Source organism: Suncus etruscus, chromosome 3 (assembly GCF_024139225.1).
Source record: "Suncus etruscus isolate mSunEtr1 chromosome 3, mSunEtr1.pri.cur, whole genome shotgun sequence".
Classification (NCBI taxonomy): domain Eukaryota; kingdom Metazoa; phylum Chordata; class Mammalia; order Eulipotyphla; family Soricidae; genus Suncus; species Suncus etruscus.
In genome coordinates this window covers 139,063,326-139,091,021 of record NC_064850.1, presented here as the reverse complement: position 1 = coordinate 139,091,021, position 27,696 = coordinate 139,063,326, and the positions used below count along the sequence as shown (strand labels likewise).

The window sequence follows — 27,696 nt, the reverse complement described above, 5'->3', positions numbered from 1 at the left end:
TGCTCACACACACTACACAAGTTGTATCATCTCCAGCACATAGCCCAGTATGTGCAAGCACCAAAACCAACATGTGGGTCCAGTGTGTGATCCACATTGAGCATGTGTGGATGCACCATAGTGATTTGTGAGCACTACAACAGGATAGTGGGGAAGCATCACCACTCCACATGTAGCCACTCCAGTGAAAACTGTGCAAGAATGCCCACTTAAAAGTGTGTGTGATATGTCAAAAAAGGTGAGAGAGAGGAGAGGGGAGAGAGAGAGAGAGAAAGAGAGAGAGAGAGAGAGAGAGAGAGAGAGAGAGAGAGAGAGAAGGTGGGTAGGAGGAAAAAGAGCATCAGGAAAGGTGAGAGGAAAACTGGGATATTGGTAGCAGGAAATGTGCACTGGTGAAGGTTGTTGTACATTGTCTGACTGTAACTTAATCATGAACAACTTTATCTGTGGGGAAAACAAAAACCTGCATTATGAACAACCTTGCAACTATGATTTTAAATTTTAAAAAAATGTGTGTGTGGTGCCTGCAGAGCCCCAGAGCCACTTGTGCAAAACCACAGCCAGGTCATCACATTAATAACAAACAAGAAAGAGAGTAATGAAATGAAAAAAGTAATATTTTAAATAATTAATAAAGAAAAGAGCCTCTCTATATAATTATTGAACAATACCTACAGTGGAACTGCTGAGTGTGGTCTGAGATAAATGTGACTACATCCATTAGGGAGCAGAGACCAAGTGTCATCTCTGGAGAAGAGCATGAGCAACAAACCCTCTGAGTGTGGAATGGATGGAGGAGCAATGGTGGGTCTGGGAAAGAGTTTCCACCCAAACGCCACAGCCAGGAATGAGGCTGCCTCATCTTTGTTTTTAGTGAGGAACTCAATTTGGAAAGCATGGAAAAAAAATCTGTTCATAAAATATTCCACTTGCGGGGCCGGAGAGATAGCATGGAGGTAAGGTGTTTACCTTGCATGCAGAAGGACGGAGATTCGAATCCCAGCATCTCATATGGTCCCCTGAGCCTGCCAGGGGCGATTTCTGAGCGTGGAGCCAGGAGTGGCCCCTGAGCGCTGCCAGGTGTGACCCAAAAACCAAAAAAAAAAAAAAAATTCCATTTTCTAGTTAATTTTTCAGGGAATTCCCCAGATTTATGAAAAGTTTGAATTTAAAAAGGGGGAAAAAGATAATTAGCCTATGATAATTTTTTTACGACCGAACTACTATAAATCCACAAGCAGACATGGTGCTTCTGAAGTATTTCAACAATCTCCACCAGGCACAAATTGCACCAAGGAGAGAGTGGACTCCCTCCCACCTCTGCTCAGGTATCAGAAGATAAGAAGGGGCCATTACTACTGAGTATCAGTGGCAGCTGGAACAGGCATCCCAAAGGGGTTCGCAGCAGCAATCACTGGTGAGCCTGCCAGATGTCCAAGGGGTATATGGGTTGGAACTGAAGAAATCCCTGACATCGTATTGGCTCTGCTGACTGGAGTACTGCCCTCTGCATGCTAGATGAAGCCATTCAAGCCTGATCCTTCACAACAGTATAAAAATAGAGGTGCTCCCTGGCCTCTCTTGCAGTGAGCCATGACTGATGGTCATATCATAGCAGCTTATCCAGGAAATCAAGGCCTCTGGGCTGACAAGATGCTGGTTTTCACTGTGGACAAAGTGCTCACATTGCTTACGAGAGTGCCTGCCCAAAATATCATTGAAACGTGAATCTAATTCAATGTTGTATTTGTCAACATAGTCATATAAGTCTTCTGTCCCCAGAACTTTGGCTATCCTCACCAACTGATCATAATTATCATGTCTGTGGAAAAAAGGCTCCTTCTGAAAGATCATACTGGCCAGCAAACAACTCAAGCTCCACATATCCACACTATAATCATACATCTGATAGTCTACAAGAAGTTCAGGACTTTGGAAGTATCAGGAAGCAACATGAACGTTGTATTCTTGGCCTGGATGGTAAAATTCAGTCAAACCCCAGTCTATTAGTCCTACCTTTCTGTGTTCATGATCAATCATTACAAAATGGGGTTTTATATTTCTGTGCATAATTCCCATGCTGTGACAATAATCCAAAGCCTTTAGAATCTCATACATAGAAAATCGAATATCGTAGTCTGTTAATGTCTGGTACAATTGCCTGAAGTCTGTGTTGTTTACGTGTTCAAAAACCAAGGCAAGGGTTCTTGACACAGAGTCTTTTACAATGTCTGCCAATGTAATGATGTTGGGGCCACCTCGCAAATTTTCCAAAATCTTTATTTCACGCTTGATTTTCTTCTTTTTCATTGGCTTGAGAATTTAAACAATAACTTTTTTTATTATTTGTAATGTTGATAGCTTCAAATACTTCACTGTATTTACCCCCGGCCTAACTTTGACTGGCTGATAGTTATCTTGATTTCCCCATTCCACCACAAGATGCGTAATCCCAGCATTCTTGAGGTCTTGTAATGAATTAACATCTGTGTAAATTCTGGCCCTCCTTGGCATGGCTCCCGACAGGTTGGTGGACAAAGCTAAACTTGATGTTTGGAGATCTGGCAGTCACCGTGTTGAGAGGCAGCTGGGGTTAGACCTTGTTTTAGACCTGTTTTCTTCAAACTGTGATGGCAGTGGCCACTCTCCCCTCTCCTCACAGAGACAATATGGCTGTGGCCTCCAGGCTTCTTACCTTGGTCTTCCTCCTCTGATATTTCAACATGCTCTGTAGCTGATAGGAGAATGGAAGAAAAAATCTTTGACTTAGCCATTTTGAATTCATTTACTTACTAGGTATAACTTATTGCTTTTTACAAAAGACACAAATCTACTTATTTGTAAAGAAAGATCTCATTCTAGCAACTCTTATAAGAGACTTAATGGAGATGTGGCCACAATGATTTCATTTGAGCTTTCTGCATATTTTTCTTCCTGCCTTTCCCTTCCCTCACGTGCCATCCAGTGCGAAGGTCTGCCACCTCGGTCTGATCAGTATATTTGAGAGGTAGAAGCAGATCCGCTATCTCCAGTGAATCTGAACTGGTAGACCTGTAATTGTGGGGAAATGAGCAAGAGCAACCCTGTCGCTCTTGCTGTGTGCATATATAATACTTTGTTCTTCATATGTGAAGAACCTACTCCTTACTGGTGATTTTAGTTTCCATTTAAAATTTTGGAGTATTTTTCTACCCCCACTACTCACTGGTGATTTTAGTTTCCATTTAAATTTTTGAAATATTTTTCTGCCCAAGCTTTTTTATATGATCACACCTGGAAGATGGGATCATCTGGTTTTACTACTAATCATAGGGGCTACATTCAGAGAATTACATCTAATGAGAATGTGGATGTTGTTTGATGTAGAGACAGACAAATCTCTTACTCTCACAACCAGGCACAGATAAATCCAGCCCAGACTGAAGTGGAAGATGCCAATGCTGGGGCCAAGTAGCCTGCAGGCACTAGCCTGTCGTGTCTACTGCTACATCCACTAGAAACTTTCTATAACAAACCTTTGTCTTCTTCAAAGGTCTTATAAAGTAAGAATGGAAAGTTGGTGTATTGCCCACGATATATAAAAAGAGCTGTTTTAGCCATGTGGTATAAAAAGAGAGCAGTGTCAACCAAGTTCTGTGTGATGGTGGACTGAGAGAAGGATGGGGGAGTCAACATTTGGGGGATTGGCGATTTTACTGACAAGTAATAAGATGCTGTAATGGTTATGGTCATGTAGAAGAGTCTCATTCTCTAACATTACACATTAACAAGGACATTATCCTAAACAGCTTCAAGAAAATTGAAGAAAAAAGAATATAAAGGCATACAAGGGTATTTGTTAGAGCAAAGGTCCTAGAATTCAGATATCTGGGTAAATATGTTTCTACTAATAATGTTTCTGTAAGTTGCTCAAGATTATTTCACAACTAAAAATCAAAAGACATATAGTGTATATATATGTGGCTAAATATCCCTCTGAGAGTTCTCTACAACATTAGAATGTGAGAGGTGTTCCAATTATCCTGGCCACTGAAAAAAAATCTTGCTTTGCAATCAAAACCTACAGATGATTTAGACTGTGTCTTGTATTCTAGTCAAATTCAAAGTCTTGCGCTATTTATTAATTCTCCCCTGCCACCATGCCATCTTATTCCTGGAGAATTTTCTGAATTTCTCCCATCCACTCTTCCTTCTAGGATCTGTTCTCTCACCACTATTGAGCCAGAGCTCAAGTCCTCCACAGAAGACCAAAAGAGCCACATATTTCTTCTCTAGATTCCAGGCCATAGATACCTTTTCTGAAGCAGGACCAGGAGCTGGCCACTCAGTACCTGCTGCCTGGAAGGCTGTCTGTACCATGGTTCCACTGTGGAGCTGAATGCAGATGCCTAGTGGAAATGGTCAGAGGCAGAATTCTGCTTCCCAAATCCTGTGCCCAGTCCTGGGATCTGTTACCAAAAGAAAGAATGCACCTTAATCAGAATCCAAGCAGAAAGTTAATTGCCAATTAAACTGAGAATCCAAGAGAGCCTCCTGACAGGTATTCCTGGTACAGGTGTGGAGAGAAGTAGGGATACCAATGAGGGACAGTGCGGCCTCCCAGGGCTGGCAGCAGAAGAAGCCATAATACACCCTACACCACACACTCCCCCAGGTCTGTAGCACAGTCAGCCATGACTATTATGAGAGCAAGTAGGACTGTTCTAGAAGTTGGCTATCCATGAAAAAATGGCCCACATTCAGACCACAACATGCACAGGAGAAGACATTGCCTGACCTCTACTCCTGCAAATGTGGATCCTCAGCACCCACAGGAGACTAGGACCAAGAGCTCAGAAAGGCGGTCTCGTCCTGAGGGGGTCAGCATGCAGGGTCAGAAGAATACTCTGCACAGGCCCTGTCTGCTTCACACAATGCCACTGGCCAGGGGTGGGGGCTCCCACCCGCTGGTGCTTCAACACTTAACCTCTGAAGGCCTCACCTGCTCTCAACTCTTCCAACATCCCAGCTCTTTTATATTAGCACAACCTCCACCCTCCTCCACCCTGAAGCCTGAAGCCCTCTCTGAACAAGCCTGAGCACAAGCAGAGCACAGACAAGGCTCATTTGCCTCTGGCTCATGGTTCCTGAGATTTGGTTGTTGTCAGATGTCTGAAGGTAGACATGAGTCCCTGAAAGGGACAATATTATCTTGGAAAATCATGACCTGTGAGCAGAGCCCTGCGTGGACTACCCCAGGCCTTAGAGAACTCTTCAAGCACCCACCACATCTGGCTTTGACCCCACTTTTCTCTTAGACCAGTGATGAAGAAAGAATTAGACCAACTTGAATAGGGAAACAGAATAGTGTGATTCCCCTCAGAACAGTCTGGGCATAACAACAGTGATGGACAGCAGGCTGGCAAAAGATTTCCACAATTTCTCAACAGTTGCCCAATATTCTTTGGCTGAGGATAGTAACCTGATCAGCTACCCCCTGTTGCTACCATATTCTATGTACTAGATGAGCAACAACACTGTAAAAGTGAAGGCTGTAGTCCAAACTAGGGTGCATAGTCCAGAGAGCACTTTGCAGAGGCCCATATAGAGGCACTGGCTTTTTCAGGTACAGTGAACCTTTTGCAGAGCAGAGAAAACCCCTGTGGCGATCTTTTCGTTGTGTGAATTTTAGTCGACAATAATTTCAAACTTAGCAAAGTGTAGAAAAGGGTGCAAAGAAGAGTTGAGTGATAGTACAGGGCTTGAGGCACTTGTGCAGGCATCTATCCTTGGTTAGGTCCCAATATCAGGAGTGATCCCTGAGCACGAGGCTGGGAGTAATCTCTGTGTATCACCTTGAATATCAAGTATGGCCCCACCTCCCCCTTCCTTGTGTAAAACAAAACCGAAAATGTTTTTTATAAATGAATGTAAGGATCTCCAGGCCTCTGACATCTAGAGCTGCACTTCTTTCACCTTCCCCCTTTCGCCCTATCATTGTATTTTCCCTGTAGATGCAGAGGTCGACATGTGACTTTCTCTTTTTTTTTTTTTTTTTTTTGGTTTTTGGGCCACACCCAGTGTTGCTCAGGGGTTACTCCTGGCTGTCTGCTCAGAAATAGCTCCTGACAGGCACGGGGGACCATATGGGACACTGGGATTCGAACCAACCACCTTAGGTCCTGGATCGGCTGCTTGCAAGGCAAACATGGCTGTGCTATCTCTCCAGGCCTGTGACTTTCTCTTAATCAACCAAAATTTGTGGACATGTTGAGGACACTTGGCCCTCAACCCCCTTCAAGGCTTGAGTGGACCCTTCCATGAATTAGAGCTGCTCTCTTTCATGATTGAGTCTCCCTGCGCTTAACACAGGTACAATAAACACATCTCATTTACTATCTGTAATTCCATTTTTACCAGTTGACCCAATTATGTCATTGATTTCCCCTTTATCCTCCAGGGCAGGAGCCAGTTTGCAGCCTGGCATTTGGTTTGGTTGTCTCTTCTTAGCTCCTCCTGACCTGAAACATTTCCACAGCTTTTTTTTTTAAATATATTTTTTATTTAAGTAACATGATCATAGTTGGGTTACAGTCATAACCAGAACACCCCCCTTCACCAGTGTAACATTACCCTTTCCCCCCCTTCCCATCCCCTGCCTGTATTTGAGACAGGCATTCTACTACAGTTATTTGTTTTTAAGTTCAGTAAGTTATCTTAAAGGATAAGAGTAAAAAAAATATAGTAAAGGTGTGATAGTGGCAATAGCCTTTGTTTGCATAGGTCCAGAAAAATGGGAAAATGGAAAAAAATCCTTAACCTGATTTCAAAAAGGCCTCATCCCAGAAGTTTATTGCCATAAGACCGACTCTGGGTTCCAGATATACCAGTCCGTCCAACTCGAGTCATTCTCAAGGTCCCAGTGAAACTTTTTCACACTTTAGCTATTGTTGGTATCAGATTCTTATATTTAAAGACTCTGGATTCTGTGCATTTCTTTCATAGATGTCAAGAGCATCCTCTAGTTTCAGCATACCATTAAATGCGGAGCGATCTGCCCTGCATGCAGACTGTTGCTGAGTCGTCTGGGTGTTGGGAGCACTCTTATTTCCACAGCTTTTTAATGCCTTTTATAACATTGCTATTTTAAAAGACTTCTGTCCCCCTCCTACCTCCTTTATAAAGCATTTCTTAATGGCCTCGGGTTTTCTCCTACTTTTAGACTTAGGTTTGGTGCCATTCTCCAGGAGTGCACTGAAGAGTAGCTGGTGTCTCCCTCACACTCTGTTAGATGCTATTCAATTTTGATTGTTTTATTATTTCTTTACTCTGAATAATCACTCTGCAGGGAGGTGTCCTGTTTCTTATAAAAATATTTACCCAGTATTAGCTGCAGCACAATTATTATTTTTTTTAATTTTGGGGTCACACCCGGCAGCGCTTAGGGGTTACTCCTGGCTCTACACTCAGAAATCGCTCCTGGCAGGCTCAGGGGACCATATGGGATGTCGGGATTCAAACCACTGACCTTCTGCATGCAAGGCAAACTCCTTACCTCCATGCTATCTCTCCCGCCCCAGTAGCATAATTCTTACCTGAATCTATTTGCCTCTGCTAGCTGTGACAGTAATTCTCCCCTCTTGAAATCCTTCCACATTGAATAGCAGCTGTTGGGTTACTGATCCTACCCTAATCAATAATTTTACTTCACCCTTGGGTGTGAGCTGGTGATAGTATATTGGATTATCCCTTACTTAGTATTCTTCTCCCACTCTAGGGTGGGACCTGATTCTTGTCAATAAAAGCAGGGATCTGAGGAAGGCAGGGGCTCATTCTTTGGTCTTCTTCAATGAACTGCACTCCATCTTAGAAGCAAAAAGCGTGGGTAATTTGAATTTCTTGCTTGAGCACTGAATTTCCTGAACCCATTCTTGTACCTCTTCACTGTGTGAATTATTTCCTGTGGATCTCTACATACTGGAACTATTCCCCCTGTCCTAATCTAACAGGGGAATGGGAACTGCCTTTCCTGTCTGGGAGCTAGGTGGGAATCAAACCTCAACCAATCTCCTAGAGAACATGACTTCAAGCAACCAATTTAAAAAAGCTCTATCCATTTCTATTTATTTATCTATTATTGGCATGGACATATACTACTCCCAGACTTTTTGATGGCTTTGGAAATATTATAGTACATTAAATATCTTAGTGCTCAAATCACCCTGTATTTAACCAAATTAGATCTCGCTTTTATGATTCCTAATATTTATCAGTCACTTTTTGTGTAAAAATATTTCAGGTTTATCTTTGACCACATCAGTCTGCACTCTGGAATCAGCCATTTCTCTGTGGAGTTCTGGTTCCTTCTGTTTTTGTTTTAGATTTTTGTTTTGGTTTGCATTTTTGTTTGATTTTTGGGTCTCACCAAGAATTTTTCATGTCTTACTCCTGGATCTGTGCTCAGGGATCACTCCTGGCAGGGCTCAGGGAACCATATGGAATGCCAGGGATTCAACCCAGGTCAGCCACTTGCAAGATAAGTGCCTTCTACTTGCTATACTATCATTCTGAACCCTGGTTTGGTTTGATTTGGTGTTTTGGGGCCACACCCAGTGATGATCAGGGGCTTACTCCTGGCTCTATGCTCAAGAATCACTCCTGGTAAGGCACGGAGGGCCCATCGTGGTGCTTGGAATCAAACCCAGGTTGTCTTCATGCAAGGCAAGTGCCTTAACCTCTTTTGCCCCTTCATTTGTTTATAATACTATAGACCAAGATCCAGGCACTAGGTGTGCCCTCTATTAACTGAAGTCCCTTAATTCAGCAAAGTTAGGGAATGTATGTATTTATGCACAACCATAAGCAAATACACACAAATGTACATACACATATATGTACACATAGACATATGTACATACTTTAGAAATTATGTCATGGCAGTTGCTAAAATCCCAGTCCAGATGCACATCCTTACCTTGTTTTTCCTCGTTTGGTATTTATACATCCCTTATTCTGAAAATCCTGACTCTGAGGAGCAACATTAACATATTTCTTCCTTTGCTCAATTCCATACTACATTTAGGGTAGTTTGGCATTTGTATGCAATCAGAGGTTCCTTCTTAAATGTCAGTCCTTAATTTGTGTATAATTTAAATCCTTATCATTTAAATTCTTACTGAATGTCAAAAACAAATGATGCAATGGCAAATACAGTTTTCCTTTTTCTTTGTTCAGAACCTTTCAAGTTTAAGAAAGAGCGTGTTACTAAGAGGAATACGTTATTTCCTACCTATGATAAAGCAAGTTTATATTGTTTAATTTTATATACAACTTGACATTCTATTATAAGGAATACTGTTGCTTTAAACTCTGTAAGCCAAATTCTAAAAGAAACTAGTTGCTAAGGCAACTGGGCAAAGAGTTAATTAATTCATCAGTCATTATATGCAGATTAAACTGCCTCAGTTTGAAAGGAGGTGGGCTTTTTTTTTTTCCTTTTGGAGTGAAGGTAAAATGGTGTGAATTTTGTTAATCCATAAGGACCTCAGAAATAATCTGGAAAGGGCAGAGGCTTGGAGAACAGAAAGCTCTCAACCCCTACTACATCCCTGTGGGACCTTCATAACAACAGTCTTATCTACAAAACATGGATAAATAATGGGCATATTGTAGCAGCTGTGATGATCAGATGAGATGCTTGAAATAAGCACCTTTCAGTGTATTTTTAAAATTAAGATGACAGGACAGGTGAGTTACAAAGGTTAGCATACATTGCTTAGGAAAGGAATAATGATGTGGGTTGCTGTTATAATTGAAAAGTCACATGCTCACACACACTTTTCCACTGTATCCTCTACAAAATTCTGAAAATTTGATTGTATTTATTTGTCCCTTTATACTAAATGATTGAACTTCTGGTGCTCAAGGACAAAGTCTAATTCATCTCAAGGTTCTATGTAAGTGGAGCCATTTAAAATATTTTTTATGATGTATGGATGAAAGAGTGAAACTGCATTGCTTTGAAAGCAATCCTTAAAGAATAACAAAATGCCCAAGGGCAATAAAAATGGAGAACATGATTACTGGGTTTCAGTTGGAAGCATCACACTTGTGATGTGGGGTGGGGAGTAGGTACTTGAAGGGGATAAAGTGGTATCAGTAATAGTATTGTTAGCTACAGTACCTAAAAGGGAAAAGAAGAAAAGAAAGTTGCCTTTCTTTTAGAGGCAGACTGGATGGTAGGACGGAAATTAAAGTCATTGTTGACAGAAGTAGATATTTGTGTTGGAATGTTGTATGCCAGCAAGTCAATCATGAATAACTTTGTAAATCACATACCTCAATAAAAAAATTTAATAAATAAAAATAGAAGCATCCTTAAGATATCCACCTAATTCTTCAAGGCTCTACATTGCCTCCTGTGGGTGAGAGAATGTTTCTAAACAGGGATGAATAAGAGATGTCATAACATGTACTGTATCCTACAAGCACAGGTGAGAAAGGTTTCTCCTTTCACCATTGTCCTGATGAAGATATGCTGTAAATTTGTTCTTGTTTTTTCTTGTGGTAAAAGCACAAAATGAAACGAATCATAACCATTTTTTCAAGATACAGCTTGGTGACATTGTTTATTCATACAGTTGTGCACCATCACCCCCGTGCCACTGTTACTCTTTCTAAATGGAAACTCTACCACTGTGTAAACACTAACTTCCCATTCCCACAACACCTGGCAGCCACCATGCTACCTTCTGTCACAATGATTTTTGACTGTGCTAGGTTCTTCATACAAATGGAATTATATTGAGGTTTTTTTGGGGGGAGGGCAATTGGTTTATTTCACTTACCATTATGTCTTCAAATTTATCCATATTAAAATGTCAGAATTTTCTTGCTTTTTAAAGATTCCATTGCATGTGTAGATCAATTTTGCTTATCTATTCACTCATCACTTGAACGTTTTATATCGCTTCTATTTGTTTTGTTTTGTTTTTTTGTGGTTTTTGGGTCACACCTGGCAGTGCTCAGGGGTTTTTCCTGGCTCCATGCTCAGAAATTGCTCCTGGCAGGCACAGGGGACCATATGGGGTGCCAGGATTCGAACCGATGACCTCCTGCATGAAAGGCAAACGCCTTACCTCCATGCTATCTCTCCGGCCCCCTTATGTCGCTTCTTAACCAGTCTCATTGCCTGTATATTCCCAACTAGCAGCTACTAGTTTATTCAGCTACTTACACTTGTAGGTAGTTAATCAACACATCTTTGCTAACTGGAGTACAGTTTACTCTGTGTCTGCCTAAAAAGTTAAAACGTCAGCAGCTTCTTAAAAACATCAACATGTGTTTCACTCAGAGGGATAAAATGAATCAATATTTATTAAGCTTATGTTGAATAACAGCACAGCAATAATTACTACATTTATTAAGAGCTCTCTGTTTTCCAGGTACTTTTATAAGAGGAAGTAATTCATTTCATTTCCACCACCCCATGATTTACACAGGAGACAACTAGAATTGCCAAGCAGAAAAGGGATGTTGGCCTAGCAGTTAAGTTCTGCTTTTTGCTTTTCTATTTTTTTAAATTTAATTACAGAATTTATAGTTAATTTACATAGTTACACATGATTGAGTTTCAGGTATACAATGTTCCAACATCAATCCCTTCACCAATGTCCAATTTCCTCCACCATTTGCCCTAGTTTATTTCCTGCCCTCCTCCCTGACTCAATGGCAAGCACTTTTTTTCTTATTTTCTTTTTTACCCTTCTTTTAGGCACTTTGATTTACAATAATGTTACTGATGGGGCCGGAGGGATAGCACATCAGTAAGGCATTTGCCTTGCACGTAACCAACATAGGATGGAAGGCAGTTCGAATCCTGGCATCCCGTATGGTGCCAGGAGCCTACCAGGGGAACTTTCTGAGCACAGAGCCAGGAGTAACCCATGAACTGAGCGCCGACAAGTGTAGCCCAAAAAAACAAATAAACAAACAAAAAATAGGGGCCGGCGAGGTTGCGCTAGGTAAGGTGTCTGCATTGCAAGTGCTAGCCGCGGTTCGATCTCCGGCATCCCATATGGTCCCCCCAAGCCAGGGGCAATTTCTGAACGCTTAGCCAGGAGTAAGCCCTGAGCATCAAACGGATGTGGCCAAAAAAAACAAAACAAAACAAAACAAAAATAAAAATAAAAATAATACTGTTACTGATGGGTATCAGTCACATTACTTTACTTCCTTTCAGCACCTAGTTTTAGTCCAGAATGACCACTACCTACTAACAGTGGTCCATCTTTCCATGAATATCCCATTTCCCTTTTAATTGTGGATCAGTTTTCTTCATTTCTGTTGACTTTGTGCAGCCCTTTATTTTACTCACCAAGGGCCACGTTTCATGTGAGAGCTTACATATGAAGAAAAAAAAAATCATCAAGTAAGGAGTATATATTTTCTGTGGGTCCTCTGATTCATCTTATCTTTTTGACAAAATTTTCACTGCATAATCATCTCTTTTCTACATAGATGCTTTTCTTTGACTTTACTTACACACTTTCTCCTCGACTTCTATTCATGCTAACTCATAACTCTTCAAAACAGACAACCTTCTGGATGAAGTTTTTCCCCAGTCCATGACCTTCACTTTACTCGTCATTCCTACCATAGTGGTTCATTTTTATTTAACATGCCATCCTCTGAATATATGAAGTATATCACGCTCATTTTTCTCAGCACTCAAAAAATGTAAACAATTGATCTGATTGTTTTCATAACTTTGAAAGAGAAAATTTTCCTCTATCTCTCTGGGTTCTTTCTTGGTGATCAAGCAAACAAATTAGTATTAGATGAATTAGTAGAATAAAAGAGCAGAGTTAATTTTATGTATATGGAGCACAAAATTCTGAGGTACATAGGGAAAAACAAGGTTTCATTCTGAGTTAAGGAATAGGTAATGGGTTTAGGGTTTAAGAATTGACCTCCAACGGCCAGAGTGGTAGTGCAGCAGTAGAGCGCTTGCCTTGCATGCGGCTGACCCCGGACGGACCTCGGTTCAATCCCCAGTTTTCCATGTAGTCCCCCAAGCCAGGAGCGATTTCTGAGTGATTAGCCAAGAGTAACCCCCTCAGTGTCACCAGGTATAACCCAAAAACTAAAAAAAGAAAAAAGAATTGGGGCCGGAGAGATAGCATGGAAGTAAGTCGTTTGCCTTTCGTGCAGAAGGTCGGTGGTTCAAATCCCGGCATCCCATATGGTCCCCTGAGCCTGCCAGGAGTGATTTCTGAGCCTAGAGCCAGGAGTAACCCTTGAGCGCTGCAGGGTGTGATCCAAAAAAAACAAAAACAAAACAAAAAAGAATTGACTTCCAAAGAGCACATATGTAACTAGAAGTCTACCTGTTTTAGAAGTCTTATAAGATTTATCTCTAAAAATATTTTCTACCTTCTTGTAAAAATAGGCATTTATGTGTTCAGTGACTCAAATCTACATTATATAAATATAAATATCTTTCCCTATGGTTTGCTTAAAATATAAAATGAGACTTCAGACATTGCTGAAGTTCAACCCTAAATCAGTATATTAGACTAAGATTCATGTTACATACATTTTAGGGCTTTATAATTCTACAACATGGATCCCAGGGGAACATTGGTAAGCATTTAAATTGTACATCACATTGATTATCTTCCTCTTATTCCAAATTGGGACTTTTCAGACTCTAATTCACTCTCTAAGGAAATGTCAGCAGGCAAAGTACCCATAGAGAAATCATATTAGCTGCCAAATTGAAAGCAAATTTTATTCTAACATTGTTACTAGTATCTTAAATATGATCTTATTTCCTCAATATGCACTCTTGGCTGTGGCAGCAGTAATGCTTTAGATCTAGTATAGTGTCTTGAATATAGAAAGCAATATATATTTATTTTAAATTTTCTAAAATATGATTGCATGTGTAATATGTATATTTTATGACTTAATATTGTAAAATTACATGTGTGTGCACAGATATTAACTGGTATTTCACCCAAAAGGTGAAATCATTTTTTTAAATCAAATTTTACAAAAGGGGTTTTGGATATGGCTCAAGTAGTTGAGCATATGCAAGACCTTGAATTCAAGGCCCACCATTACCCAATGTAGAGAGTACTGAATTGTTCTAGGTATAGCCCAGTGATCCTCTACACAAGCACCTCTGACCTGAACACCAAACTGCCAGGCCTAGCATTGCTGGGTGTGAGTCTAGGCTCCTTTTACTCCACTGGATCTAACCCCTATAAAAATATAATAAAAATCTTAACAAAAAGAAGTCAGAAGAGAACTCAATCACTGAAAGCACATAGAAATCTGACCTACAAACAGATTGGCATCTAGAGAGCTAAAAGGGAGAGTCCCCATTTATTTGATCATGTGAGTAAATAGCCTCTTATCATAAAAGGGTCAAGCCTTGAACAGACTTCACAAAGAGCTTTACAGGCTAGTTACAGTCTAGGTTGCTCCTACAAAGGGTCATTTTTCCTTTAACATACACAATCATTGGTTCAGTCAGTGATTGATACCATTTCTTTTAAGCTCCAGGCAGGCACTTTGCTAACTGTTTCTGTGACCCTGTTCCTGTTCCTGATCAGATTTGCTTATTAGTTTTGTTCTTGTCATAACTTTGTGATTTACAACCCAATCATTCTTGCCTAGATCCTAGAATAGGTCACATAGGATTCTGTTTCTAATTTTCCTGCTTCATTCCCTTAGCACAGGCTGCATAAGACTGAGACTAAAAGAAAAAAGTGGAGACTGTAGAGATAAATAGTATAGTGGGTAGGGCACCTACCTTGCATGCAGCCAACCCAGGTTTGATTCCTGGCATCCCATAATGTCCCCCAAATACCACCAGGAGTAATTCCTGGATGTAGAGCCAGGACTAAGCCCTGAGCACCAGTTTTGGCCAAACAAACAAACAAACAAAATGAGTGCTAGTGATTAATGATATTTGAGGACTAGAAAACACACGGTAATATAGAAAGAACTAAGTGCTAAATCTTTTATCATAAAATAGTTCTCAAAATTTAAGCTTTATACTATTCACACTAGTCAATAACCCAAATATATAAAAACAAATGACTGTATAAGAAAAATCTAAGCTACTCAAAACCCCATATAAAAAAATAGAGAGAGGAAATGAAGAGAAACCTCTCTGAGGAAGGCCAACAGATACATGAAAAAATACTCATTATCACTTCTCATTAGAGAAATCAAAATCAAGAGAACAATGAGATATCACTTTACACCAGTGAAGATGGCACATATCAAAAACCCTGTGAATAATTTGTATTGACAGGAATGTGGTGAAAAAGGAACTCTCATTCATTGCTGGTGGAAATGCCTGCTCCAATCTCTATGGAAAACTCTATGAAGGGTTCCCAGTAAACTCAGAATCTAACTGCCTTATGATCGAACAATCCCACTTTTGGGTATCTATCCTCAGGACAGAAAAACATTCATACAAAATAATATATACATACTGCTATTGATTGCAGCACTTTGTACAATAACGAGGAGTTGGAATCAATCAGTCCATCAACTGATGAGTGGATCATGAATATGTGGTACAATGGAATACTACATAGCTGTAAGAAATGATGCAATCTTGCAAATTGCTACAACATGGATATAATTAGAAGAAATGTTAAGTGAAGCAAGCCAGAAGAAGGATAAATATAGGATGATATCACTTATATGTGACATTTAGAATAACTGCATGAAGAAAGGCAATGATTTAAATTATTGACAACATTCTAGACCCCAGAGTATAGTAATTGAGTGAAGGAGAAAGATAAATGTGAACGGATGGGGAGCAGGGAGGGACCAAGGAGTCTTAGGTGAATTGGTGGTGTTAAGAAAGAACAGAACTAAATATCCAAGCCAAAGTCAACAACAATGAAATCATGAGACCCAAACTTTTTTTTTAGTTTTTGGGCCACATTTGGCAGTGCTCAGGGGTTACTCCTGGCTCTGTGCTCAGAAATCGCTCCTGGCAGGCTCAGGGGACCTATGGGATGCAGGGGATTGAACCCGGGTCATCAGAGTGCAAGGCAAACGCCCTATTGTTGTGCTATTGCTCCTACCCCAGACCCAAACTTTAACAATCAAAATTAAAAGCAGACCCGTTATGCTAGCAGGCTAAGAGACAAGGGGTGTTTGCATGAAATGCACTTTGGGAACATTGGTGGAGGGAGATTGATGCTGGTGGTGAGATGGGTCCTGAAACACTATTTGTCTAAAGCCCAAATATGAATAACTTTTTAACATACAATGGTTTAAGTAATTTTTAAGAACTAAGGTACATAGATACAATGGAACATTACTCAGCTATATGAAAAGATGAAATTATGCAATTTGCCACTACATGGATAAAACTAAAGAATATCAAAATGAGTAGAACCAGCCAGAATGAAATGGACATATACAAAGTTAATTCTCTCATACATCAGATATAAAGAAGTAAGGTAAGAACTGGTCTACAGAACGGAGCTTAAGCTCTGGCTGTGAGACATTGAGAAGGGATGAGGCAATGGTGGAGGGAAACGGACACTGGTGTAGGATGTGAGGTTGTATGTGTAAAACCCTATCATTGACAGTATTGCAAAGTATTTGACTAAATTTTTGTTTGTTTGTTTTTGGGCCACACCCATTTGACGCTCAGGGGTTACTCCTGGCTATGCGCTCAGAAATCGCCCCACAGCATTATTTTTTTTTTTTTTTTTGGCTTTTGGCTTTTGGGTCATGCCCGGCAGTGCTCAGGGGTCACTCCTGGCTCTATGCTCAGAAATTGCTCCTGGTAGGCTTGGGAATCATATGGGGTGCCGGGATTCGAACCATCGTCCTTCTGCATTCAAGGCAAATGCCTTACCTCCATGCTATCTCTCCAGCCCCACGTTACAGCATTATTAAAGCATAAACTAAACATTTGTTTGAAAATCTGCTGATTCCATAGTTTTTTAGGCTATCCAAGGTTAAAGTAAAGCGCAGAATTTAACATGGGAAAATACTATCCTTTACCCTTGAGGTGTGAATTTTCATTTCTCATTCATTCCCTGAGTCCCTTTCTGAATTTCTGATTAATAAGGTGTTTTAAATTTATGGATTTGAGTGAATTCCATTGAATTCCCTGTTGCCATCTCCACCTTGGAACCTGTCCCATTTTAGGAGCTTTTACAGTTTTCTAACAGTGAAACATCAAAAATTTCATTCTGTTGGCAGATTCTATTCTGCTTTATGGGCTCTTTGCTGTTTTGTTTGCATGTATCCAACAAGTCCTTCCACCTCATGCTTTTATATCAGAATTACACTCTTGTCTAAGACACTAAATTGTATACTTCAATGAGGCTGCTTTAGTCCTAGGTTTGGGACATGGAGCAGGGTCCAAGACAATTCACATGTTTATTTCAACCATTTAACTATTATTTTAGTTTATGCAAAGTATGTGCTCCAGCCTTAGGCACTTGCTCCCTGGCCCATTATTAGCTTGGTTTTTAAAGTTGTCAGTGAAACAAAATTGTTTCTCTACCATTTATGGATGGTATGTCAAAAAGCTACTAATACTACTTGGCTATACATGTAAGAAAAATTGTTTTAGTATATTTTAAAGATTTTCACAGTAGAGTATTATGGTAAGAATAAATTACTCTCTTTTCTAGGGGGGAAAGATAATAAATTTTGTCATGATCTTTTTGTAGTTCCTACACCCAGCAGTGCACAGGGATCCTAGTATTACACCAGGCAATGCTCAGGAGCAATGGAGTGCTAGAGAAGGAACTCAAGGTCTCACTCATGCTAGGCCACTACTATAGGCCACTATATGCAAACTAGTTTTAAAGTATTGCAGTTAGGATATAGAATGCCTCTGCTTCTAAAGCTAGAAAATGACATATACAGGTAATGTTCACCAAGATTCCAAGTAAGGATTGTAAAACAACAGTAAGTTGTGTAAGTGACAAGAACTAAAATGGCAGCTGCACCCTTACCAGCACATCAGCCACCTAGCTGGCTGCACTACATGTTTTATTGTGGTTGGTTTTTTTGTTTGTTTTGGGTTTTTTTTGTTTGTTTTGTTTTGTTTTTTTGCAAAACTGAGTATAACTTTTATTCTCATGTGTTAGGCCAAGACATTAAATTTGTTATTATTCAAGAAAAAGGCCAATACCATATGATCTCACTCACATGTGCTATATACAAAGACACAAAGCAAGGGGTAGGTGATATTCAGTGAAAACAAACCTTTAGACTAATGACAGAATTAAAATATGCATGCATGCATGTATGTATGTGTGGGCACGCATGCGTGAATGTATAATGTATAAACTTTGATGGACTATGATGGAGGGATATTGGCACTTTTGTGGTGAGCATATTCTGGTAATACTGAAACCCTAAAACATGTAAACATCTACACTTATAAACCAATATTATCTCAATAAATAAAAAATAAATAAATAACTTAGTGACTGTCTTTTCTTTTCTAAACTAACCAATTTAGTTCCTTTTCCTTTAAAATACTTGATACATTTGCTTCAGGGTACTAGAACCTTTTTTGCTAGAATCTTCTAAAGAAAAATATTAATGGGAGAAAAATATTAGCTAGTGGAAGACCAGTTATTAAATTTTTTCCTTGTTAAAATATTTCTTTATTTTGTTTCACTTTGTTTTGTTTTTAGGCCACACCTGGCAGTGCACAGGGTTACTTCTGGCTCTATATTCAGAAATCACTCCTTGCAGGTTTGGCACCATATGGCATATCAGGGACTGAGCCTGGGTTGGCCATGTGCAAGGCAAATGCTCTACCCACTAAGCTATCACTCCGGCCCCCCCAATTTTTCTTTTTTTATTGGGGATGTTTGAGGCCACACCTGGTGGCAGTCAGGGGTTACTCCTGACTCTGTACTCAAAAATCACTCCTGGCAGGTATGCCAATATTCGAACCAGCATTGGTCCTGGGTCAGCCGCTTACAAGGCAATCACCCTAGCACTATGCTATCTCTCTGCCTTCCCGCAATTTTTCTTTATTTGGAGGGTCACACCAAGCAGTGCCCAGAGTTTATTGCTGGTTTTGTGCTGAAGGATTATTCCTGGCAGTGCTTATGGGAACATATCAAGTGCTAGGGATTGAATCAGTATCAGCTACATGCAAGTTCCTTACCCACTGTTCTTTCTCTCTGGCCCAAGTGTTAAGTAAATACTGATTTTTTTTAATTTTTTATTAATTTTTTAAATTAAATCCAGTATGTCCTCTAACTCTATCCAGAACTTTAGTCAATATTCAAATTTGTCTGACATTTCCTGGATCTATTGTGAAATTAAATTATTTTCTCAACTTTCTTTTCATACAGTAGTTAGTTAAGTCCTATAAGCATCCAAATTTATAATAGAAAATAATTCTTTTCTTATTGCTGTAAGAATAGTTCAGCTATCTCTCAAAGAACTGAAAATTCCCACTTCTCCAACATTTGATGACTTCTATCAGAGGAACAGAAACAAAAATTAGTTTTTAAATCTTTGATGGTAGCTGTTATGTGTATTTTATTACAACTGAAAACATAAAATAATAGATGGATGGGCTCCAGGAGTTGGGAAAGGGATGCTAGAGAGAAAAGGATAACAAGGTAGTGCACCGAGGATTTTTCAGGTCCTTCTCTATTCTGTATGATACTGTAATGATGGATATATGCATGACCTCATGCTTTTAGCAATACCCATGGCATGCACAGAGAAGGAACCATAGTGGTGAACTGTATCAATAGTGGTTCAGGGAGTACAACAGGAATCACAGTATGCAAGAAAATGGAAATAGTGGCTAAAGGAGGAAAGGGAGTATATAACAAATAACTGCACTTTCTGGCCAATTTTTCTGTAAACTTACAACTGTTCCTTGCCCCCCCCCAAAAAAAACTTCCGTTGTTAGTATATATAAAAATAAACTCACAATCCAGATTTCATCAAAGTATACAAGAAATTTGAAATAAACTGCATTGTAGGAATACTTCTGAGACACTCTTCTTACCTTCGGCATCAACAATTGTGAGTAAACAAGCCACCCTTGGTGTTTGTCCTTTGACCTTTTGTCCCAACCTGTGTGCCATTTCAATTTTTGATTGATGATGTCCGGCATAAGCTTCTTGTGACCTCACACCGGTCTGTGGACCCTGGACCAGCATTCGCCCTGTGTTGCTGCAGGTGGGTGAGCGCTGTGTGCCAAGGGGATGGGATGCTCTGTTGTTGCCTGGCAACAGATGTTCACACTGCCAGGGGCTCCAGGCTGCTCTGCGATCCCCCACGCTCCGCCCCCGCCATAGCAGGTGACTCAGCTCAGAGTCTGGATTCGGATCCCAGGACATAATGCAATGGGTCTCCCAGCCTGAAGAAAAGGTCAGGAGACTGTTCTTTTAAGGGTGGGGAGTAAAGGAGTGCCTACTCAACAGTCCTACCAGATAACAGATTGGCGTTGCATTTGTAAGACATGTTGCATTGCTATATAAAGAACATCGCTGTTATCTTTTACTGTTAACATTGCATGGTGAAGCACACTGCAGGTCTAATAATATAGCCATCATTTATAGGACAGAGTCTATTACTCTTCTAAGTTTCTGCTAAAAAGTACTGACAATAGATTCATTAGGGCTATTGCAAATAATTACTTATTCTACGGGAAGGATTTAACCCAATGCCAACAATCACAGGATAACTAGTAGAAACTACTTAACTGCAATGCATATATTATTACTATATATTACAGCAATTTAACCTCCTGGCTATATCATGGCATGTTTTAATGGCAAATCTTTATTACATTTTACACATAAAATCTCTCTGTAGATGTGGGAATATGTAGGAAATTGGTGACATATTTCAAAGGACTAGATCATAAGTTTTGCATGCAGAAGCTGAGTTCCATCTCCAGATAGGATCACCCACGTATTACAGGTGTGGCCCAAAATCAACAACAAAAAGTCACTGTCAATGCTATATATACACATGGGGAAAGTTTTACTGGACTTTGATGAGTTTGAGAAAACTCTGTTGGTTTAAAAGGTGCTGAAAGCTTCAGAAATAGGCCAGCAGAAAGAGGGAAGCAGATTGGGTCCTACCCAGTGGTATAGAGATGCTTCTCCCTTTGTTCCACAGTGACCTCAGGTTGCTTTAGGGGCCATTCAAGGCACTAATATCTATATTGCAAGACAAGGGCCTTATCCCTATACTATCTCCCTGGCTCCTTCACAAAGCTCTTGTCAGCTACACTGTTGTTCATTCATTTAGCAAGTAGTTTGTCATATACTAATTGCAATAAATAGCTCTTGTTAACGCTTTTAAAAAATAAATACCTGGGGCCCGGAGAGATAGCACAGTGGTGTTTGCCTTGCAAGCAGCCAATCCAGGACCAAAGGTGGTTGGTTCGAATCCCGGTGTCCCATATGGTCCCTCGTGCCTGCCAAGAGCTATTTCTGAGCAGACAGCCAGGAGTATCCCCTGAGCACTGCCGGGTGTGGCCCCAAAAAAAAACCAAAAAAAAATAATAATAATAAATAAATAAATAAATAAATAAATAAATAAATAAATAAATACCATTGGAAAGAGTTCTGGAAGAGTCTCAACACGAGATAGAAAAACAATTTTGGTTTAAAACATTAATTTGACTTTTAATAAATTTGTTAAGCCATAAAATAAATAAATAAATAAATAAATAAATAAATAAATAAATAAATAAATAAATAAATAAACCTGGTAGACTGAAAGGGGGTGGGCAAGAGCTGGAGCAATAGCACTGCAGTAGGGCATTTGCCTTGCAAGCAACGGACCCGGGACCGACCTGTGTTCTATCCTCGGCATCCCATCTGCCCGTATGATACCCCCGGGCCTGCCAGGAACGATTTCTGAGCACAGAGCCAAGAGTAACCCCTGAGTGCTGTTGGATGTGGCACAAATCTTCCCCCCAAAGGGGGCAAGACTGTAGAAAGAATGCCATTTGACTGGAGAAACCCTCTCACCTTGAGACTCCCACAGAGGTCAGTGGAAGCAGAGCAGTGCACCCTAGCTGGGAGGTTGCAGTTAGCTCTCTGTGAAGATGCCCAGACCAGCCACAAAGTTAGAGATACCTTGTGAGTTTGGAGAAAAGTAAAAGACTTGAAAGGCATGGAAAGAAATTACCAGTACCTTGGCCCATTGGTGGAGACGAGGTGTGGAACAGCTCTACATCCAAATCAGCAAGCCATGGACACAGAGAAAAGGAAATCCAAACCACAACTTCCAAACTTCAAAATATGCCTTTGAAGAGAGCAGGCTGAGAAGGACACCTGGTAACTTGGAGGTGTGTGTGTGGGTGGGTGTGTGGCAGCACCAGTGGTGGGTCTGTGCTGCAACATTGTATGTCTAAGACTCAACTATCAATAACTTTATAAATCATGGGGTCTTAATAAAATTTTTAGAAAATTTGGTTTGGTTGAGGGAGAGACACTGAGAAAATAGTAGAGGGAAGTGAACACCTGGGTGTTGTGTCTGTTGCTGGAATATTTCATATATGATACAGTTAATAATGAATCTGTCAACCACAGTGCCTAAAATAAAGTGAAATGAAAAAAAATAATAAAAATGCGTGCCCAGAGCCATGACCTTCTTCTACAATAGACCAAGTGACTGGCTGCAACGCAAGACACGAAGAAGTGACCCTGGGTCAGACTTAGTAGTCTGGTTCCCAACCTCTCTACACCTCCCCACATCCAGAAATGAATGCAAAGCCACGTTCTGGATGTGACTAGGTCCCAATGCAAGAGAACAGTCTCCTGCCCTCATTTGCTCTCAGTTCGAGGCAAGAGTGCCTTCTAGAAAGTAGTAGAGCTTGTTCAAAGAACAGCCGAGAACCGGGGGCTGGAGGGAAAGACAAGAGGCAAGGGAGGCGGCCGCGTGGGTGCGCTGGAAGAGTCTAGAAAATGAAGGCAACAGCGGCGCTGTGACTGGTGAGCTCCTTCCAGACCCTCCTCCCTGATAGAATATGCATGATCGTGCCGGGGAGCCTGGAGGCGTCCAGGCAACGGCGGGGAGCGCACGCCCAGAACCCACACTCTCCGGCGCGGGGTTCGAGAGAGCCACGCGGCGGTGGTCCGGACCCCACGGGGTGAGCGTCCCGCGCGGGTCGCCCTCCCACACACAGGTCAGCCCCCGGCTTAGACCCCCAGTGTCCAGGAGCCCCGGACACTGGCGGTGCGACCACCCCTGCCCTCTCCAGCGCACTCGGCCTCCCTACCCTGCCGAGACGCACGGGGAGCTCGGATCCGGGAGGAGGCGCGCGTCCAAGGGACGGGGGAGTAGGAGTGGTAGTGGGGTTCGGGGTCCGCCGAGGGGTGCTGCACACGGGGGCCTCCCTCCCTGGGCACCGACCTCCAGGACCCCAGCCCCGGCGGCCGAGCACGCCTCCTCCACCCTGCCTCCCACCACCTTGGGTTCTCCGGGGGTGGGGGCGCTCCACGGGCGTGCAAGGCGCGCGCCCGGTACCCCCTCAAGGCAGCCCACCGGGCTCGGAGGAACCCCATGGTGTGCAGTTTCTCGGGCAGCTGCTGCTCCTCCCCAAGACATCTGGGCAAAGCCTTTTGACAGCGCGCGTTTTCTTTGCATCCTTTTCAGCTGGGAGTTTGCGGTGGGCAGGGGGAGGGAGAAGAAACGACGCTTTCTTCTGGATCTGGAGAAAGAAAAAAAAAAAAAAAAAACCGGAGACCCGAGCAGCTATCTATCTCCATCAGCACCCGAGAAGAGAATTCTGCGCCGCCGGAGCCGCCGCACGCGTCGCACCGACAACTTTCTCTGGCGCTTGGCTTTGGGAACCTTTCCTAACGGTGCCCGGCGTCCGTCCTAGCCGGCCGGCATGGGGTGTTTGGGCAACAGCAAGACCGCAGAAGACGCGGGCGTGGATGAGAAAGAACGGCGCGAGGCCAACAAGAAGATCGAGAAGCAGTTGCAGAAGGAGCGTCTGGCTTACAAAGCCACTCACCGCCTGCTGCTACTGGGTAAGGCCCGAGAGTGCGGGAGCGCGGCGACTCCCGGCCCCGCGGAGCGCACAGCCCGGGAGCGCCGGGCCGGGCGGGCCGGGCTGGACCAAGTTAGGGCCGGGCTAGGACAGTGCGCGCCGACTGGGACCCCAGCGGCCGCCCGCGATTTGGACCAGCCGCGCTAGCCCAGGCTAGTACCGGAGATGCCTGCTTTAGGGTTTGTCGTTGCTCAGTATGGGGTGATATGAGACATGCTCAAGTATCTGGCCACAGAACCCACCCTTCTTCTTCTTCTTCTTTTTGTTTGTTTGTTTGTTTGTTTGTAGGGGCTGGTGAATCTGGGAAAAGCACCATCGTCAAGCAGATGAGGATCTTGCACGTCAATGGATTTAACCCTGAGTAAGGCACCCTCTATTTGGGCTTGGAGTTCAAACTGCATGAAATGATATCACTTAGGTCACCTCTCTCTTAGCCTGCCCCTTTAAAACGCTTTGCTCCTAATTTGGTTCTTGGCTAGACCTTTAAAAAGAAAAAAAGAAAAGAAAGAAATTTATTGTTGAATCTGGCCAGATTCTTCTGGCAGCATCTATATCTAAAAATAATCATGCATTTGCCTAATCAAAAATAATGTATTCTCTATTCTTGTAGTGTCCTTCTGGTAATACATAAACTACATGTCAGTACATAATTTGGGGAGACTCCATGGTTCCCTGTCCCCCGCCCCCACAGAAGTATAGGCTATTCTCTAAAGTTTATATACTTCTGTTGTAGTTCACAACTATCAATATCTGGAGATAGTTCAATAAAACTTGTTTACTAGTGTAGCCGCATAGCTTTTGTGTGCAATAGTCACGGATTTTACCGTATATTGTATACCTTGAATGGTTGTTTATAATAAAAATTAGGAAAAGGAAAATGCCCCTTTCAGATAAAAACTCTAGCTTTCAAGAGTAGATATTGACCTTGAGCCAAAAATAAATTAGTCTAAATTCATATCGCAGCTATAAATCCCATTCAGTTGGGTCAGGTCAGTTCTGAAGGTAATTGCAATTTATAGCAATCCTCTTTAAATTACAGGGAAAAGAAACAGAAAATTCTGGACATTCGAAAAAATGTGAAAGATGCTATTGTGGTAAGAAAATTTTATCCTAATTTTTTGTTTACTTGAAAGATAAAGTACTCTGCTTTCTAAAACGAATTAGACAGAAATGATATAACTTACATTTAATTCCCAAGTGTTATATTGATCTGTGTGTTTTTTCTTCATCCCATTTAGACCATTGTTTCAGCAATGAGTACTATCATACCTCCAGTACCACTGGCCAACCCAGAAAACCAATTTCGATCAGACTATATCAAGAGTATCGCTCCTATCACTGACTTTGAATATTCCCAAGTAAGTAGACCCTTCCTGAAATATTTTAGATGGTATAGAGTAAATCATTTGTAATAAGGTTGTCCGTTGAGAACTCATGTTATTATTGTTTCTTTAGTAATTCTCTTCAAAATCTAGCTCTCTGCCTAAGAGTACTGCTTTCCTCTATATCAGAATCCTTACATTTGTTTAAAATAGTAAGGACACTGAGATTGTAAGAAAAATTTCTATGAATATATTGGTGTAAAGATAAAGGATAAAAGATAAAGAAATATTGAGAGTACTTTTCTCTCTCTCATATATATATATATATGTAAATTCAAAAGCCTTTTCCCAGATAATAAAAATGTACTAATAGAAATTATGTAATTACAGAATATGGCATGTGAGACCCTCCATTAGAAAGAACAGAATTATTTTTTTTTGGGGGGGGTCACACCCAGCAGCACTCAGGGGTTACTCCTGGCTCTATGCTTTGAAATCACTCCTGGAAGGCTTGGGGGACCATATGGGATGCAGGGATTCAAACCAATGACCTTCTGCATGAAAGGCAAATGCTCTACCTCCATGCTATCTCTCTGGCCACAAGAACAGAATTCTTAAGATGCCCATTCTTCAGGTCAAATGACAATAGAATGTGTGTCATAATAAATATTAATATAAGTCAATTATGAATGTTTACTACAAGATAGCTTGCTTCCTATCTGTAGCATTTGGAACTGCTTTCTTCATTTTACAGACACAGTACTGTTTGTGTAAATGGATGATTTGAATATTAATTATCTTCTCATTTGGTAAATACTCATTTCTTTAAAATAACTGTTTGGTAATTTGATTAAGCAAGTTTCTATGGGAAACATTTCTTAAATTTTTCAGGAAATCATTGGGATGTGTCAAAGTAACACGTGTGTGTGATCATAAATAATTGTCTTTCTGTGTTTTCACTGCCTGATATGGTGGTCTTGAGACATTTTCCATCCTCAGATTGCTTTCCCCGAGGGAAGCTGATATAGAAGCTGGTACATAGAAGTGTGAGGTCTTTGCATGCTGACTGAATTTCAGGTGCCTGTACACTGCCTTCTCTGCAGCCAAGTAGGGTGTTTCCATAGATTGTTTCATTCAGACAGCAGTAAGAAATTACTCCTTGAAAAGGCTAAAGTTCCAAACTATTCCTGAGATTTTTGCACATTCCAGTGAGCTCCCCAGAGTTTCTAGAAAGGAGTTAACAGGCAGCAAACTAGCTTAGTTAGAAGGTGAACCTAGAGAATCTTACTTTTACAAAATTGTCTTTAATGAGAGCAAAAAGATGAGGATTGGAAGGTGGGCCACAGTAATAATTCAGCTAACTAGAGATAGAGGGTACCTTCCCGACATGCTCTGATATTTTACATGCTGCTGAAGCCACCCATAAGGACAAGTTCCTAGATGAAGTCAGAGAAGGTGTTTTGACCTGTATAAACTATATTTGAGTTTTTATTTTATCTTGCCTAGTTTGCAATTTGCGCATTCTTCTGACTTTAAAGCAGTTATTCTTAATGAGAAATTAGAACTAGATGTGTTTAACTAAAGAATTAGATGTGTTTATCAATCATAGATGTTCTTTTGTTTGCGACAAATTCTACATAAAAAGGGTTTTTATATTCAATCAGAAATTAGTTATTTCTGGGGTTGGAAAGATAGCATGGAGGTAGGGTGTTTGCCTTTTATACAGAAGGTTAGTGGTTCGAATCCCGGCATCCCATATGGTCCGCCGAGCCTGCCAGGAGCGATTTCTGAGCGTAGAGCCTGAGTTAAGAAATTAGTCATTTCTGCATTTATTGCAAAGTAATCCAATGCACCTAACCTTTGAGTGGAGCTAAATCATGAGTATTTTTTAGTTTTCTCCCACTTCCCCCAGCCCTTTGTTTTGGAGGCCATACCCAGTGGTACTCAGTGATCATTCCTAGCTGGGCTCAGTGGACCTATATGTGGTGCCAGGGATCCCAATATAAGTTGGCTGCATGCCGGGCAAACACTGCCTGCTTTGCCATCTCTCTGGCCCTAAATGATGAGTATTTTTAATATAAATAACTTGAGAAATAATTTTCCTTATTCTTAACTACTGGGGAGAGAGACTTTCCAAGCAGTGTCCAGAGGGCATTGGCACTACTCCCAAAAGTATTTGCCTCAGTGTGAGGGCCTAATGGTTAGATATTTAGGACTGAGGATGCAGTACTGTTAGGTGCAGTGATACTTGATGGCTCATGCAGTGGTATGATGGTATGATGGAACTCTGAGCCAGAGTGCACAGAACACACAACACTCCTTTGAGCTCTGTTCCTG

The 27,696-nt window shown here is 41.2% G+C and overlaps 2 protein-coding genes and 1 pseudogene across 2 annotated transcripts in view; 2 read left to right on the top strand and 1 right to left on the bottom strand.

The window, feature by feature from the left end:
• Nucleotides 1-27,696, top strand: part of CIDEA (cell death inducing DFFA like effector a) — a 449,150-nt gene that overhangs the window by 152,888 nt on the left and 268,566 nt on the right. The gene's annotated exons all lie outside the window — the stretch shown is intronic.
• Nucleotides 1-27,696, top strand: part of GNAL (G protein subunit alpha L) — a 169,514-nt gene that overhangs the window by 29,613 nt on the left and 112,205 nt on the right. Inside the window, exons 2-4 of the mRNA XM_049770091.1 lie at nucleotides 24,326-24,398; nucleotides 25,077-25,131; nucleotides 25,276-25,395. Coding sequence (XP_049626048.1) covers nucleotides 24,326-24,398; nucleotides 25,077-25,131; nucleotides 25,276-25,395 — 248 coding nt within the window. The remainder of the gene's footprint in view (nucleotides 1-24,325; nucleotides 24,399-25,076; nucleotides 25,132-25,275; nucleotides 25,396-27,696) is intronic.
• LOC126003905 (casein kinase II subunit alpha-like) lies at nucleotides 1,356-20,360 on the bottom strand (annotated as a pseudogene).